At 35.5% G+C, this 19,398-nt stretch overlaps 1 protein-coding gene across 2 annotated transcripts in view; it reads right to left on the reverse strand.

Annotated features, from left to right (window-relative positions):
• LOC136766651 (protein phosphatase 3 catalytic subunit alpha) overlaps positions 1–19,398 on the reverse strand; it is a 148,603-nt gene that overhangs the window by 66,977 nt on the left and 62,228 nt on the right. For both annotated transcript variants that reach the window (XM_066720311.1, XM_066720312.1), the window contains exon 2: positions 7,835–8,035. In XM_066720311.1, coding sequence (XP_066576408.1) covers positions 7,835–8,035 — 201 coding nt within the window. The remainder of the gene's footprint in view (positions 1–7,834; positions 8,036–19,398) is intronic.

The raw sequence follows: 19,398 nt of genomic DNA on the forward strand, positions 1-19,398 counted from the left end.
ATATATTGAAAAGGTATGAAAGAGATGTACATTTGTGTCCATGGACTTAATTAAAAACCATCCGTGGGCACCTGTGTTCATCAGTTAGTCTCTATGGAGAAATATTCAAACAGCATGAATCCACAGTAAGGATTGGGCTTTCTGCCTCCATCCAACTGGGTGAAGCTGGTCAGAATCATTCAGCTGCCTGTGCACGCTTTCTGAGCATCACCAATATGTGGGATTTCGAGACAAGGCGACATTGGCAAATTGTATTGTACTGTTCGCAGGAAATATTTTGTGTAGCTGGACTACATTGTTGCAACAAACCACAAGATTTTCAATTAGCTTAAATACAACTATTAAAAATAGACTCCTAAATAGGATACTTAAAAAGAATACACTTTGGTTAAGCAAAATAAACAGTATAGAGTGTCTAGAAGAACAGGTCTGGCATATTTATTTTGCAGGCTTTTGAACTGAACATGAATGTTGCAGAGAAAAGCCGACCATTGTATTTCACAGATATCACCCCGAAACATGTACACTCTTCCTCCCACTATATAAATGTTCACCCACTGAGAGGGAGAACCAGTAAGTTTCAAATACTGCTCACAAATCAATACCTATGTCAGCTAAAGTGGAAGAGGGGGAGGGCTCAACTAGGAGAGAGTGTGTGAAAATGGATGAGTGATTAACATCTTGTTTCCAACACAAATCCACTAGTGAGATTCCCTGTGCATTCCTACAGTTCATGTCAGACTCCATCTTCATCAAAGAAGACTCCCACGGAAAAGCATAATGAGGGAAATGCAGGAACCAGATGTGAAATGGTATTTAAAAAAAGAGGTGTACATCATAAAACTGCAATAATTACAAAACAGGCTTTATAATTCTTATAATCAAAGTAAACATCTATTCATCAGGAATTTAATGAGAACCTTAAATGTTTTTGAAAGCCACATGCTAAAGAATATCCAATGTTCTTCATCTTGTTTATATAACATATGTAAAGTTGCAGATATTAAAAAGTGCATTCATTAAAATTAATTACAGGTTCCTACTGATAAAGATAACATGATTAAGGGCAAAACAAATATTGAAAGACAAAGGATCCATTTTACAATTCCTATTACTACAAAGGATTATTTACACCAGCATATTAGCAAAAGAAAGAAAGAAAAAAGTACTGAATGCCAAAATATGTATGTAAAAATATGTAATCCTAATTTAGCAAAATGCAAAGTTAAATACAAAATGTAATGTTATTTTTGTGCATTCATTAAGTATTATGTGAACACACATTGGAAAAAGTGGGAATTGAAAGTCATCAGCATTTTGGTATTGCAGGATACAAGCAACTTCCTCCATGTGAAGATTTATACAAAGATGGTCTCTCTCAGCATGCATGTGTGTGAGAAAGGACAGCGGGCTCTTTACTCAAATTGTTTTCTGCAAATTTGGTACTACCATTATTTTTTGTTTAGATTGTAAGCCTACAAGTTACCTGTGTGATTACTGAACAACTTAATCATAAACAGAAACTACCAAGTAAGCACTTCAATATATAGTATTTTTATTTTTAAATTATACTGAAATGTTTGGGTATAGAGCCCATTATGTTTTAATGCCTTTTGCCTTATCATCTGGACACATTGCCTTGTGAGTTTGTAGTGTGTGCGGTATGACCCCCCGCTCGGATTTGCACCGCCGTCTCTCAGGCACACCTCCGAGGTCTCCGCTCCAGTCTCCCCAGCAGAGCAACAAACCTGCTATCCCTAAAGACCATTCCCCTGTCCTAGTGGATCTGTGCACTGTACTCAGAGGATGATTACATCACCATAACCAGCTCATACACTATGAGCCCTTGGTAGGATTGATTAAGGGTGATTTCTTTTGTGTTGTTTGGTACACCCTGAAAGGTTGTTCTTCTCTGTGCAACAAACAGAATCACAGTAGCAACCCTAACCACTTTAATTTTGAAAATGACACCTAACGTTACACATTAGGCAAGTGTCAGGAACTGATTGTCTTGTTAATGAAAATTCAGAATACTGGGATGAGTAATACTGGACAGTCAAAGGACACAACTTGTATCATCACCGATTCCAATAAAAAAAATTAAAAAGAAAATCTGTCCCCAAGACACTTTATGCAGTTTAGAAATCATAACTCTTAATATATAAATATAGCAAAATAAGGAAAACACAGACAGAGTATCTGGTTTCAAATAAACTTCAAACTTTGCATTCATATCTTGATGGATCCATTAGTCCACTGGTCTAATCAATTAGACATTTTTAAATCTTAGTATGGATGTCCACCTCGTCACAACTACACAACTTCCCTGCCAGGCCCAAGATCGCGTTGTGTTCTTTTTGTTACATGTGTTCATACAAAGTCAACATCAATCAACACGTTCTGTTTTGACAAAAGATAAAATAAAGCTTCTATTTTTTCCAAAGCGTAAATTTAAACAAGAAAGTCGGGTTTGCTTTCATGCTGCCCTTGAAAATAATCTGCATGCTTTTCTTACAAAACAATCTGCTGGAAACTCTGCACTGTACAATGTGCTTTAGGAATTAGGTGTGGAGTGCTTTCAGGGATTTACCATTAATCTTGACCTGTGGTTTCAGGCTTTTATATCAGTATGGATTTAGAGATAAATTAAGTACACTTTTTTAATAAGCGTACTGTCATATCCAGAAAATCTCTTTCAGTTATTACATTCAGTAAATGTTGTATGCAATGCAGTATGGGAGATAGAAGACTTACTAAAGTAATGATATTTAATAAACAACTAAAAAAATCACTAATTCCAGGCAAATACTTCAGACTGCAAACTGGGTTACTGATTTAGAAAAGTATTAAAAATAGTTTGCTTTCATAGAAAAAGGGATTTAACATTGCCTGATTTACTTAATACCAGTTTTAGTATGACATACTACTCTTGCAAAATTCTGCATTATGGGGCACAGTTTTCACGATTTAAAAATACACAGATTTAACTGTCTCAACCAAGTGGTATTGTACAACTGATGTCCATTTGTCATGGACCTTGTTTAACAGCAATGTCTGGTAAGTGTTTAATATTTCGGATATAGATGTTTTTGTTCCGTTTCTTTTTTTTTTTTTTTAGAAAATAATTGCTTGTTATTGGTGAAATGTGGTTATTCATATTATAGACTTTTGATATATACATTTTTTGTTTTTTTAAACCAAATATCAGTATTGTATCAGTACATTTTTTTTTAATTATGGAATTGCATATGTTGTATTACTTCTTGTACTAATTGTAACATAAATGAAAAGGATCTGCCCATGAACGATTTCTGGGTTTTGTGCTTATGTTTAAGGGGACGTTAGGAACACAAGTTAAGTGAAGCTTCATACTCTGAGTAATAGTTTCAAAAACATCTTGGGGTTCCGTCTGCCAGCTTATATTCCAATTATTTTCAATCCATTAAGCTTCATACAATTTTAATGCCGTAGAAATGAGAATAATGCAAGTCAGTTTCTTTTACTAACACAGTAGAAGAGAAAGACAGAAACATCGAGAAGATATTTTGCCAATGGGTGCAGCTAAATGTTCACAATTTTAATATATTGTCTGCTTCTTTCCCAGACACACAATATGTACCTATAACACATCATTTAGTCAACACAATAAGGGTTCCTGACAAAGGATGTGCTCCTGTACTAACTAAATGTCCTTTTCTGATTAAATTCTCCTTCCCCAGACTGTAGACGTAGGTTTCTCTGTCTTACATAATACAGCACAAGCCTCATAATACCACATATATACTAACAGGAACTTCATGCCAACCGTGAAATCCGCTATGCTGTATAACAGATTCTGTGATTCTTGTCTTTGAAAAGGAAACAAACACCTATTAAAGGGGATAAGGTGCTATTAGTAGAATATCTCTCAAAGAAAGAAACGGTGGAATTCTGTATCTTTGGTATTCAGAATCTGTGCTGTGAAAAGCTAGATACAGCACGTTTATTTACCAGTTTTATTTTTTCATCTTGTTCAAAGGAAGTCTATGAGTTTGATGCCTGGATGGAATTAAATTAATTACAGAATGCGATTAGTGTACTATAATCAAGAAAAAAGAGTAAAGCCACATTTTCATTGCTTCGTAACTGACTTTCAGCTGTAACATTGTAGTAGATTTTTTTTTTTTTTTATTAACCTACAAAGAAATACATTTCATTTGAATAGCATTATAAACCTAGTATTAGAGCCTTGCAACACGTTTGGGTGCTTTAGAACAATGGATGAAGCCGTTGTGAAGAACAATGGACAATAATGAAGTCATCGCATATCAACAACTATCTAATTATAAACTACGTAATAATAATGGAATATTATGGTAATTCTACAATTGATCAAATTGTAATGACGATGGATCAACGTGGTCTTATAAAAAAAAATATATATATATATATAAAATAAAATATATGCAAAATCCTCAGAGACCACGTTCTACATAGCGTGAAATTGCTTTAAATCATCATGGAACCTTAGCTCCATATAAGGAAAGATATTTGGAGCTTAAAAATGTCACAAAGTTGGTCTCCGACAATACAGGATTGCAATAACAATAATATTCTCTGAGGTTTGATGTCAAAGTCAGGATGTACATTTAACTGTCAAATGCAGTATCAATATATCATTGCTTGGAAGCTCATGCTGTTATGTGATATGCTGAAGAAACTGAATGCTTTTTATATATTTCTGAAGAAATCCTGTATCTTGTTATTTATTTGATATAAGAAGAAGCACTTCTTTCAGCATCCAAGCAATTGACAAACATATGTTATCCTTTTTGTGGATATTGGAAGTAACCTGCTTTAATCCAAAGACATTGCACCACCATTTTCCATCCATGTCTGATTAAAACTTAAGCATCAGACCCTGGAACAGAATCTGATGGGAAGATTTTTAGATCCACAATGAATTGTATTTGTGGGTGAATTGTCCTTACTGCCATCATAATGTTGTGAGCTGGCTCACAACATTGACACTTTTGATCATCAATCCAGGTTGTATTTCAGAAGGAAGCGCTACTGTCCTCGCAGTATTTTGTTTACACAAACTGCTTTTCTGATTCTGCATCTGCAGGGACAACAGCCTCAACCTTTCTATTTACTAAATGGCCACAAACATTCATCATAATTAGGTTCTCTTTTTGTAGTTAAAGAGATCAATGTGTTAATTTATTTAGTTTCAGTGAATTAAATTAAATGGAGTGGCTACAAGACCACCTGTTGGATAACAAATGACTTACAATTTAAAAAAGAAATGCTGAAAAGGGCAGGACACTACCTATGCCTCACAATAACATTCATAATTAACCAGAGGTTGATGCATACTTGTTTGTTTTGGCCTGACATGCAGTTCTGTTGGGTTGTTAAAATTCACCTGTAGATTTTGCAGAAGTCACCATGTTTACTATGCTGTACATTATGTTTCTGAATTAAACCATATTCAATCACACCACCTAATATACAGAGACATTCCCAGCATTGGTGGTCATCAACTCCGAGCTGCCAGCCCTCTCTGTTGCTATGTGCAAACTGATATATAAATAAATTGTTGCAGCTGTTTTCATATAAATGTCATATGTGTAACCTACCCTTTGTTTGTCTCTGTGTGTGTTTGGATATATTATTATATCCCTTTATATTTACCCTAATGAAAAACACACACACACACAAACCACATATTGTATATAATATATAACCCTGGATACTCTATAGAAATAATCACCCTGGTAATACACATTTTGTACAGATGTGACTTACATAACAGGATTCATTCTCGCCCTTGGCAAAAATGCACACTGCAGCACAGTTTGTTTGAAAGAAATCTATACTAAATACCAGAAGAGCAGATGTGTGGGAGGTAATGAATTAGTCCTGAGATGAAGTAACGTATTCCTTAACAGGAGACCCATAAAGGGCAGGGTTGTTTACTGCTCTCCACCTCTCCAGATGAGTAAAGACAGGGAGTGTGTAAACTTGTGACTGCCACTCCATTGATTTCTAAATGTGGTAGTGATTTCTAAGATACATCAGTGCATAGATTACACATTAGAGCTGAATATTATATCAGAAATATCTTATTATGTGTTATTGTTTCTTTCCACAGAAGAAACAATACAATTTCATAGATTTATTCTAAGGTGATGTGTTATTTTATTAAATTGGGGATTAATATCCTGACCAATGACAGTGTGCTCCTTTTCAACATTCTTGAAGATTGGAATTGTTGTGGATACCCTGATTAAGAAGGCAAATTCCCCAGCTGGTGGCTTTCTATTTTTTATGTCTTAAGGCTATTGCACACTGGATCTGAAACGTCATTTGTAGTCCATCATCCGAAAAGCTATCCGTAAAGGAAATTACACATTGGATCCATTAAACCTGCACCAGGTACAGCCTTTCCTGTTTCTTGCGCCGGTGTGCATCTCACAAGCTAAGCCACTATCTATTTACTTCCACAACTAAATGATATGTAAAAAAAACAACAACCAAAAACGTATCAAACTCCAAACTGCACCTCAGCATAAAGAATCAAAAGCAGAGTTCATGGTTCAACATTAAAACATTTATTTGAAAGTGCAAACTGTTGAGAAAATATTGTTGGTCACTTTTGTGTTTATCTGTGCTTAACCAGACTCTGTTGGAGAATTTTAGCCACATCAATAGGTACCATTCATATCCAGCTGCTGACATATATTGCCTTTCTTCTCTATGTCCTAAGTGGTAGTCTTTATTTGCTTTTTGTATAGTTCTGCGTGGTTAGACACGCAAATGATAAGCTTTTCCATCTATCCGCATATCTTGTTGTTGTTGTTTTTCATTGGTCAATGTCATTGCATTAACGCACGTAAAACTGTATTGAATCGAATTCTTTTACATTCTAAAATAGACTCATCACTGTGAAGCTCCTAGAAGGCCAATGAAATGGAAGAAAGGGGGTACCAGCAGTATCAATTAAAGCCTAGTTAAGGTTTTTACTGTGTAGCCTTTCTGAGGTTTTCAAGCAGCAAAGTCTGTGTGTTAGGCCCTAAACCACCTTTCACTTTGCAGTGTTTGATTAACCACTACCAGCATGAAATTAAAATAGTCAACATACTTAGACCAGTTAAACTCCATTCATTCATTAGGTATCTTGCTGGCTTTTATGATTTGTTTTCTCTCTTGGGCAAATTAAAGATTTATAATTGCTCTTTGTATGATTTTTGGCTTATTCTTTTATGCTGTAAAAATGCATTTTTCCACGCCAATTAACAAAGGAAATAGAAATTAAATTAAATGGGAAAAGATCACATTCTTAGAGTTTTTCTTTTAATTTGAATACTCATTTGATGTGTTGATTCCGGTATACAGATTGATTAATGTGATAGATTCAGCACAAATGAGAAAAAAAAAACAACAACACATGTATTACATAAGCAGTGCTTAAGAAGAAAACAGAATACAGCGGCTTGTTCACTGAATCGTTTTTTTCAGTTTGCCTCTTGAACACAGAGGGATAAATGTTTCAAAGGACTTGGAACTAAGTGTAAATGAAATACTTTCTGCAGACCTCTAAAGTATGGCACTTTTATTTACGGAAATTAAAATGGAAAAAGATAACTTGTTTATAGAATACAGTAAAATTCTTTAAAAAAATCTGAAAATATGTACATATTTCAATGTCTCTGGTAGTTTTTCAGTTTGCCAAGTCTTCTTGGTACATCCTGTTTCAGAATCAGAGAGCAAATTAAAATACATAGTTCTGTCCTTTGTAGATAATGCACTTAATAAAGGTACGAGTGTCTTCAGAGTGAATAGGTCTTACCTGTGACAGGAGCCTCGATATCCAGTAGGTTTTTCTCTGCCCGCAGGATGGCCGCCCCCTCTGATATAAGCCTCAGGGCCACACTCTCTTCCACTCTGCCCTCCTTCGTCAAATGGGCCTTCAAGACATCAACTCTGGGCTTTCCGTCAGTGTCGAACACCTCCTTTGCTGTTAGCCGATGACTTGGAGGGAACGGAACAGCTGAAAAGACAGAATTAGGAAGATTTTTGTCAGTTACAGTCGTATCATCAGAGCAGGATTTTGCACAGTAGCTCTGTTGGAGGATTTGGCAGAAGTGGCCACCCCCTTTGCGTTTATATGTTTATACTGGAATTACAGTAAGAGCCAGGAAAGAATAAACGTCTTTAAACAAAGAGTGAGAAAATAAAACACTGAAATAGCATTTACTTGGGATGGGTGAGGAATAATCCACATAGGTTTCATTGTTTACAAACCCAATCCATATAGTGAAATACAGATCTCTTATATATATAAAAAAAAGCAGTGTGGTTGCTGTACTTATTTTCTATATATTTTGTATCAACTGTGAAAATGTGGTTCCACTTTAAATGTCTTAAGGTTGTGATACACCATATGATTTCTATGCAAATTGGATTTCACCCAGTAAATGCAGCCAATCGCCTGAGGTAAAACCCGGTGCAAGAGTGTGACACAATAGTGTGTGATCCTGCTGCAAAAGATGCTGACAGTGAGGATATAAATAAACGGAGACACAGCAATAAAACGTTTTGTTTTATTGTTCTGTCTTCCATCAATTACATGTCAGATGTTAAGGCAGGTAATTACTGTGAATCCTTGTTCTTAATTCTTGAATACATTTTGTCTAAAAAACAAAACATCTAGTTTCTAATAATAATAATAATAATAATAATAATAATAATAATAATAATAAAGTGTAGCACAATTGCAGGGATGTAGACAACCTAGATTTATAGAAAAAAAAAAATCTGTATACAAAAATACCTCCACTGGAACACTATTGTGTTTTAATGAATACACATATTTACGTTTTAAAGGTAAGATACATGACTAAAAAACAGGCTGAGGTCAGGGGTACCACCAGGAGCTGGTCTGTGAAATGATGAATACATCAATATACGAACAAAAAATTGGATGTGTCAAGTGCTCTTCCAATTCATCTTAAATTGAAAGTAGTCTCAAGTGACTTACACAGGCATTGATTTTACACTCAGACCTTGCTGTGTTAAATTAACAATATGTCATCAGCCCTACTAAATGAGACAGTTCTTCATCATGTTTGGAAGTCCAGGGACCCATTATAATATCATACTTTAAAATTAGATCATCAGGTTTAATTGATTTGCAGTGTGAGTTATTGCTATCTATATATTTCCCTTTCTATATTTTTCATTGTGTTAAAAAGTGAAAAGTATGTATGCAATGTTATATAAATTGAAGAAAAAAAAATACTTGCTTTGATTAGTATGATCTTTTGTGTGGTGGTTGGACATAAAAATAAATATATAAATATGGATTATGCATTTGCAAAGATTTATGTGATCATTTAAAATAATCAGGCTGTACAGAAAAAGAACATGATTTACTGATTGACAGTTACATTTACAGGGCAGACATAGTTGGAATCTGGACTATAGACAGCAACACACAACACTGACTGGGATACCTTGCATGGTGGCACACAATAGGCCATTCACTACCGGTGTCGAGTGGAGTTGAGTCAGCCAGGGTTTTCTTGGCCTGTCGCTCAAGAAACACTCCTGTGGCTTACCAGGTTGCTTACTGCAAACAGTTGCATTTAAACTGCAAGAAAATATAGTCCCTCTCCAGAGCTTGCAACCGAGTGCAATCAGATTGATCCTGGTTGCACAGTGAAAAGAAAAAAAAATGCAACAATATTCTGAAGATTTTCTGCATAATGTGCTCAACTGTTGAACATTTGGTATAAATAGGCGGGAATTATTATTGTGTATACTTGTTGGGCTTCCATCATGATCAGACCTGTCAGTTTGGGATTAAATTACATTTTAAAACTGCGCAAATATTTTTCTTAAGACCAAACTGCTATGGAGTACCCAGTTAACCAACTCAGGTGCATTTGTATGCCATGTGAAGCAGAAACTAATGTAAACTATTCCTCCAGGGCAGCTTCCAATAGGATCCTACCATGCATACCAAAATATAATGTATTGTTTCTTAACCATGTGGTAATATACTGCTAATAATGAAAAATACATTGAGAATTAGTCATTCAACAGATGCTTTTTTTCATTCCAAAGCAAGGGGATGAACTATAAATCAACAACTGCTGCTGCAAAATCCCTTACAACTGGACCTTGGTTTTACATGTCATCCAAAGTATGGAGGCTTAGGAGGTTAATTAACATGCTCAGGGTAAAACACAATGAGTCAGTGGCAGAGCAGGGAAATGAACTGGGAACCTCCTACGAAGTACACTAATCAGGCACATTTTTAAAGTAAATACATAGGAGTGGTAAAAAACTGAGAGTAACTTCCTTAGCCTTAGAACAATAAACAATTTGAATGCCAATACAAAAGAATATTAAGCAAAACACAAAAAATAAAACTGGTAAGAGTACAGCAGGTTAACAGTGTAAAGCGACACACTGTGTGATTATTATTACTTTTTGATATTTTCCGATTTCATGAAATCAACAAGCCTTAGAACAGTTTTTTGACAGCATACATTTCTTTTTAAACACTTTAGTCTTTATTTTAAATTAAATCTATTAAATTTTGAGGCAAAAACATAATAACCCATGGAGTGGAAAACAATGTTATTTTGCTTAGTAGCTACAGCACAGAAAAGATTAAGCCTATATTTCCTAAAGTGTAATTGTGAAATGTGCTTTTGATTTAAGTTAATAATATAGGACAGGAATGTCTCTCAATATTACTAGATGCCTGTATTTCCTTAAAACCAAAAGAGAAATGCTTCCCAATACATGCAACCCTCATGAAAACATTTTAGTAAATCCATATCTGAACACAGGCTGATAATAGATTCTGTACCAGGCATGGGCTTCAATCCTGCAGCACAACTGAATATTTTTTTCACTCATACTGTATATTTGGACATTTCCAACAAGCCTTTCTCCATCCAAACAATGTGGGGAAGCAATAAAAAAGGCAAACAGCATGTTAGGGTATATTGTCAAAAGTGTAGAATTGAAAACAAGGGCAGTAATGTTCAGACTGTACAATGCACTAGTTAGAGCTCATCTGGATACTGTGGACAGTTCTGGGCTCCACACTTCAAGAAAGATATCGCTGCTCTAGAGGCAGTTCAGAGGAGAGCAACCAGACTTATTCCAGGTCTGAAGGGAATGTCCTACTGAGAGACTGAGGACCTGAACCTTTTCACCCTGGAACAGAGGAGACTACGTGGGGACTTGATTCAAGTCTTCAAAATCATGAAAGGCATTGACCACATCAAACCAGAGGAGCTTTTCCAGATCAGCAGGGACACGCGCACCCGGGGACACAAATGGAAATTGGGCTTCAAGGAATTCAAAACGGAAAACAGGAGACACTTCTTCACACACAGAGTTGTCACAATCTGGAATAAACTACCCAGCGATGTGGTAGAAGCTGAAAATTTGGGTACATTTAAAATCAGACTGTATAGTATCCTTGGATCACTCAGTTATTAATGGACACCAAACGAGCATGATGGGTCGAATGGCCTCCTCTCGATTGTAAACTTTCTAATGTTCTTAATAAGGATGTTAATAAAACACCTAGTCAATGATGAGGGAATAGGACATTGTGCGTAGATATCTGAATTCATAGAATGCATGTACCTGTAAAAAGACTCAATTTTATTGAATTGTATTCTACAATTATGTACTTTATTGGATGTTTTGCATTTGTGTTTTTGTTTTTAAAAGTTATTATCATCATTATTTTTATTATAAAAAAGGTTGTTACTCAAGGGAAGGTTTAATCTTACAAAGCAACTCTCTTCCCAGTGATATCAGTGAACCTAGGAAATGTCAATTGATTTCTCAGATGATACTGAAAATACATACGGCACTATATTGCTTAATATCAATATCACTCAAAATATATCTTAGTATTTTATCAGGAATTAAAAAATAGTTGCTGCATTATCTGGAAGAAAGTAATTATCAAAAGTAGACATACATTTTAGCACAAGTTTGCTGAAAAAAATGCAGTATAATTTCCCTGTGGTAAAATAATGACATTTTAATTTGCTGTGGTTCCTTTGTGTCAGCTTTTTATGTTTCTTTGGAGGAGCAGTTGTAGAGTTTAATATTTAGCACATGCAACATGGCATTTTTCACACCTCCATCAGCCTTCCTCATGAAACACGCTTCTGAAAACATTTTCAGAAGAGCCTTTTAACACCTATCATATACTTACAAATGTCAGTGATAAAGAACAGGTCTACCTTTCAGCCATTGCTCTTTCCTGCTTTCTCAAATGGCATTGCCACAGACTGCCTGCCAGGCAAGATCTTACTGTGTCTCCTTTACAACTAATGCCTGAGGCACTAACTGACAGGCATTGTGCTTCAGTGTGTCTTTTCCAGGTACTAGTGTAATGCAAGTTCACGTTGAAGGTACTTATTTTTGGTGTATACCTCATTCATGTTGAGTGACCGTTCCAGTGGTTATTTTAGTTTCCATATTTAAAACAAATATTAGTATTGATTAGAGCATAGCTTTGTTATTGTATTCAATTCAATTTTCAATTATCATTTTAGTAGCAAAAACCAAAAATCCACACTTCCATATTGTCGCATTTACTTGTTCTTATACATGCTTGAGCCCAGGATCACACAAGCGATCACAACATGCATTTAACTGCCATCACCTTAATCAGACAAAATGATGACTGACGATATTCAGGGCTAATGTTACTTTTGCTACTTTTACCTTTTAAGTACAAAACTATTTGTATGATTCATACTACTGCCTGCCTTTCAAATAATCTAACCCCTTTATCTAAGAATGTTCTGCTTCTTTGTGTTCAATCTACTTTATATAAAGCTACTGTTGGCTAAATGACTCTCTCACACATCACTGGTAATTCATTTCTCTTCAAGTCTATTGTTTAGAACAGGGATACTGAAATATATGGCTTTACAAGAAATGTTTTACAGGACATTATTGCATCTAGCTTCTTGTATTTCACGGTTACATTTTTGAAAATGTAATTTAGGAGTTGGCTGTAATAGACTAATTCACTGAAATGGACTGGAAGAGCCATAGACTGAGTGTCTCTGGTCTGGGTAGGTACATTACTTAAAATTCTCTCTCTCTGCAATTTAGATGCAGCAGGGGGAAAACTGTTTCATGATTCATTTTGTTTTAAGACAATTGCAGAGTTTCAATTCCCAATAATCATAGATCCATAATGATAAGCCTTGTAGCTAAATTGGCATTTAAGCAAAAACAAATAAAAAATTACATAAAGCTTTTAATCACTTATATAACTGCTAAGTATTCAGGTCTCTAGAGCAGAAACATTTGAGAAACTAGGAAATGAACCTGCAGCTCCAAACACATGATCCTCCAATTTTTGAAATGTTCCTTTAAATAATTAACTCACAAAGATGTCAAAATGGTATTACTGCATAAATAAGTAATTCAGCTAAGTACATTTAGAGGGTGCAAATCTAGGAGGTCATTAAGGATTTGAGTTCTACACCATTTCACAAGCCTGTTTCTTCCTAACTAAAATCTTTAATAAAAATGGTTGTTGTTGTTATTTGCTAGTGGTCAGCAGCTGGTTTGATAATTATTATTAAAAGTGAAGTAAATGTCTTCCTATGGATTTAAAATAAAATAAAAATGCTACTGGGAAAGCTACATCTACTTGTAATCTGGGTCAAATTGTTTTCAATCACCTTCTTAATCAACAAAATGCTCATAACAAGTCAGACACACAAAGCTCTACAAGAAGGATATCTCAGTACATATATAGGTCAAATTGTACAAAGATAAAGATGAGCAACTGGCACATAGGGAAATTAGTTTGTATTAACATATGCAAAACTGTGCTAACCAGGTAATCTGAAACCTGGATCCATGTGAACGGATATAACCTCAACCTTCATTTTTAAATTGATAGAAACTTTAGCAACCTATTATCAGTTTCCAGAATTACAGACACTAAATTTGAAGCAGGTGCCTGAACGATTTTAACATGTTGTAACAGCAATGTGACATTTTATAAAGGTTTGCTGTAAGGAATTAAGGGTTCTTCTGTATAAAGTAACACATGCACAAAGATACTTATTATTCTCTGACCCTTATCGGCTTCCCAAGTTAACCTCTGTTCTTAAAATAGTATAAAACTGTCATGAACGGTCTGCTTTGGAATAAACTGATAATGGAATCGGTCTGGGTGTGCTCAAAACACACACACACAAATCAGCTACACTCGGGAACAACACAGAGATAGAAGTGACTGCACACGCTACGCAGCCCAGACTAATCCATTTAAAATATATTCTTTATTTTTGGATCAAAATGATTCATGTTTTGGATAGAAGCACTATCTACTGACCTTTATTCTACTATTTATATGGCTAGAGCCCTCTGTGTCAGAACAGAACTCCGTGAACTTTCAAGGGCTGGAAAAGTGGAAAAACTGATCACAGTTTCCTGAAGCAGGTTTCAAATAGTGTTTTTCATCTGGTACTGCTACACCCTTTTTTTCCTTTTTTTCCCCCCTGTAGTCCATTTTACTGAGAAGTGCAGGCTATTTAACCTCTCTAACTGCCAGATATAAATAATGCACTTGAACATCTTAATCTCTAATCGACATTCATATATGAGTGATATGTTAGCCTACGATGGAAGATAGTTCTTTGAAGCTCAAATAATAAAACATAACCGTAAGGAACGAATATGTTGTAAATAGCATGAATGAATGCAGTGGTTCCTTGTGAATTACAAGATTCAAGAAACAAACAAACAAACCAAAAAAAAAGTATAATTTGTTTTCTAGGCTCATTCTGATTAGTGGGCTATTAAATAATATAAGCTGAAGTGGTACATGGTTTATCATTATCTTTTGGTGTCCATTCCGTTTTAAACTGCCACCAAACGCCTCCACTGGGTTTTCCAGAATCAACATGAGCTAAAGCACTTTGTCTGTCTGTCAAAGGAGAGGTAATACAGTAGAACACCTCTGCAATGCAGGTGGATGATGTTGGGCCCAGCTAGCTTCATCTGTCAAGTAGCATTCTGACCCAGGCTCTCAGACAGACTGCACTGCTAGTACTGTGAAACTAGGGGAGGAAAGCTACACACTATAAATAGCAAACAGCCACATCAGTTGTACCTTTGGAGGCACCGCTTTATGGGAGGTAACTTGTATAGAGGTAGGCCTACTTCTCATTATGGTGCACACTTGCAGAGGAAAAAACAAATGTGATAGAGGCGCGCCCAGGGCAGTAAAGCCATGCCTCACTCAATATTCAGTCGAGACCCTTAATTCATTCAGTGCTTATTATGTCATCTGCCTAGTGGTGATGTGACTGCAGTACAAGAGCTGTAATAATGTGTCACTGATTTCTTAGATATTTGTACTAGAAGGACTCATGTCTATTTGGAGGTATTGATCACAGGGATTTATTTTAGTGCATGTTCCTTGAGGTTTTTAATGGGACTGGGTGCAGGATTAGAGTAACTGAGGAGCAAATCCACAGATCCAACATCAGTAGTTTCCAAATAAAACAATGCTTAGATATCTGAAAGGACGGTTCATCCAGAGGGCATTTTCACTAACCAACAAGTAACCATATTCTGCAGTGGTTACAGCAAATTGAAAAAAATATTGCCTCTCCCGCGATTCTTTTGTGGTAAGAAAGCACCCTTTATTAACACTTACCAATAGCTATAAGAAACACAGAGTAAAACTTATTCACAAACATTTATTTTTTGTTGCTTTGCTAGTGATGGTGGTGTTGTATTATGTTTAAAAAAACAAAAAAAGGTTTCACTATTTCCTTCCTTTGAAAATGGACTGTACATATATAGGCTGCATCTAAACTTCTCCTGGTCCTATCAAAAAGATAAAATGAAACTCAATAGGCAGCCAACTACTAAAATAAACAAAGAGACTCTTGTTTCCCGAAATTCCACTTACTGATTTAGAACAACCTGTACAGGAGCCAAGCATGGAAGATGAATTATTGGCTCCCATTGTTTCCATGTCAGGAGAAGCTTGAAGGCCTTGGTGGCAATTTTATCACAGAAACACTGAACATATAAATGGTTGAGAACCAAGTGCTCTTCTTTAGAGCGATATAAGTCTCTGCACACCACCACTACTATGTAGATGAACGATTTTTAAAAGAAGTTTATTAAATTATTAATTAATTATTAATTATTATTAAATAATTGGGCTTTGATTGTTTTAATTATAAAAATACTGCATAATATGAGCAGTAAAGCAAAATTAAAGGTTTGCTGAAGGAACCAGGAACAATCGTGCTAAAAAAAAGCAGGGGTTTAGTAATTGTTAGAGGATTTCATTATAAGAAAAATGATTTTTCTATTTTCTCCAGCATATATTTTTTTAAATGTTGAGGCAAAAAACTGATCAGGTATGACTCTAACGTCGATCCCTGGGAAATGTGTAGGTGGGTTATGTCATAGACAGAGGAGGGGGGGCTGGAAGTTTGCCTAGGATTCCTCCGTTTACAGCACAACATTTACAGGCATATGAAAATCTCCAGGGGTATCACTGAGAGCTGCGTTGGCCCTCCATTACAGCACCACAGACCTGTTGTTTGTGAATGTGAAGGGAAGAAGATGGCTTGGAAATAAAGTAGTTATTCATTATGATAATTAGCTTAGATTGTACTTGAATATGATCACAAATGTAGAATATTATGTGGAACTGAGCACATATAACTAGTGGTCTACATCCTAATGGCTAGGCAAATGCAGGTTTGCAAATACAAATGTGGGGGAGTACAAAGTACATAGCACATACTGTATGTGGCTTTATCTACTATCAATGTTTCTTTTGACAGCAGAAAATGCAAGAATAAAATGACAAAAAGGAACATGAAAAAGTTGTCGAGAAAAAAGGCAGTTCAAGGTTACCGATCAGCTAATGTCTTTGCCTGTCCCATATTCCACTTTAAGCAATGCAGGTAAGTCACCAATGAGAAGAGTGGCAAAGAGACGCACTTCAACTTTTTCATCGAATGAACTATGTTAAAGCACTATGGCTCGCTCTTCAGAGCTGTCACAAAGATATATCCATTTTCAGCAGCATGTACTTTATCCTGGCCTGCCAAAGTGTCAAGGTAAACCGGTAAGCTTTTCAAGAGGCAGGAGTTGTCAGTATTAATTATTGCTACCATGCAAGTACTGACTTGCTCATATTTCAATAAATTAAAAGGGACAGATTCAAAATCTAATACTGTGCTTTTCACTTTCAAAATCATCACAACTAAGCTGGCAGTCCAGGGTGTAACCAAGAAAAACTATTTGCATTTCAATCCTCTGTTCATTAAAATACAAGTGGAAGTACACTTACAAATGGCATAAATTATAAGAATACATTTTTTTAAAGACATTATGTTCCAGATGACATGTCTGAACAAGCTTTTTATGAAAAGCTTATTTATAACTGTTCCTTATTGTAGCTAACACTGCAACCTGGTGCTGATGGATGTAGAAACACTACCATCAAGCTGTAAATATGAAAACTGTATAAAAGAAGAATTCAAGGATTGCATATTCACCTTATGCATTTAATTGGGTTATTATCTCAACATGCTGGACAGTGCTAGGTATAAGACAATGGTGCATTGAGGAAAGGGTTTTAAATAATCATATACAAAGACAGGCTCTCGATATAATGAACATGCATGTCCGAAAAACCTCTCATGCATTAACAGAAGCTAGTATAATAGAGGTTGACAATTCTAAACACAAAAAAACTAGATAACAAGCTGCAACTCTTTGTCATAGGCAAAACTCTAACCTAGACACCAGACGCATCTTTCAAAGGCTGAGGAAGTTTATACACATACATGGCAAGGAGGTCTTAATTCATCCAGTGTGGCAAATGGCTGAAAAATTTATTGAGAAAAATGTTTAGTGACTGCTATGGAGTTGAGTTGGCACATCAGAGGAGCTACTTCAGTGTAAAACAAAGAAGGTGAAAAGAACCCAATTCTGTGAGAGCAACTTCATGGTGTGCTGCAGAACCAATGTGGATGGCAATCGAAATTTTTCAACTGTGGGTGGCAGTTATTGGTCCAAATCTAATTTGAATGGATGATAACACTTGCTCTTACGAGGCCAGGCTAGTTAACAATCTTCTGATGAAAGAGTCAACGGGATGGATTGGCCTCTGTAGGCACTTGAACTCAACCTTAATGAACATGTGTGTGATGTTATTGGAAGACGTGCTGCATCCTAGCAACACCATGCTGGTATTATTCCACTACAGAGGAGTACCCTGAAAGAATACAATCCCACCAGAATGACCATTTGATTGGGAGCACACCAGTATTTGAGGGGGGATGCAGGAGACACTTTTGATTGTTATAGGCACCCTGTTCTACTTGATAGCTTAGATTTTTGTTCTTCATACCCAATGAAAATATCAAACAAGAACTCCTAGAATTTCCTTATTGTAAGGTGACTCTCAAATGTAGTCTAAAATACATGTATTTGAATGACTGTTCTGCTATATTGTTTTAATTACTATTACTTGTTAGCACTTCATACTGCAAAACAAAGTGCTGCTGTACACACAACATTTTGGCACTTACATCACTTCACTTTGGGGGATGTGTTATAATAAAACAGATCTACAAAACAATATAATACAGTCTGTAAAAGCTTCACTGACAGATAAATTCCATTTTGATGAAATACATGTATTGCCAAAATACATTCCCACTGCATACTATTTTAACTTTAAAACATGGTTTGGGAACATAATACTTTAAATTTGTGCTTCCAAATTACTTTTGAAAAATCAGAAAGCTTCTCAGAGATAAGAACTGTCATTTATAGGGACACTTAAGGTATATTTCTAGAGGGGGAACCGTGAAGGCAAATGCATATATTATATGTTTTCTGTAATCTCTGTTTTTTTTTTTTTTACTTAATGAGCAATTACATTCTACGCTTGATTGCATTGGAGCTTAAGCAATTTGAGATTGTATTCAATTTTAGAAAAACAGATTATTTCTGTACAATTTCAATACCTTTATGATTACCTTTTCCCCCCACCATTCCCCATATTATCTTGATCACTATGCTGAGAATGTGTAATCATCCTGGTCCAATCTGAAAATATTATAATCATATAAAATACTAAACTACATTGTTGGCAATGATAGTTATATAACCAACACAAAGGGTTTGGCATTTCATTCCATATATACTTAATAGATTAATTTCATCAATCTGTCTTGCCGAGATCCTGTTTCTTTAAACTCTATAGATGTTCTTCATTGATTGCTCAATCACAGCTATGTACATTTATAGGTATGTAGAACAAACGATTTGTGAAGCAATTATATAATCAGATGG

The sequence above is a fragment of the Amia ocellicauda genome, chromosome 13, assembly GCF_036373705.1.
Source record: "Amia ocellicauda isolate fAmiCal2 chromosome 13, fAmiCal2.hap1, whole genome shotgun sequence".
Lineage (NCBI taxonomy): Eukaryota > Metazoa > Chordata > Actinopteri > Amiiformes > Amiidae > Amia > Amia ocellicauda.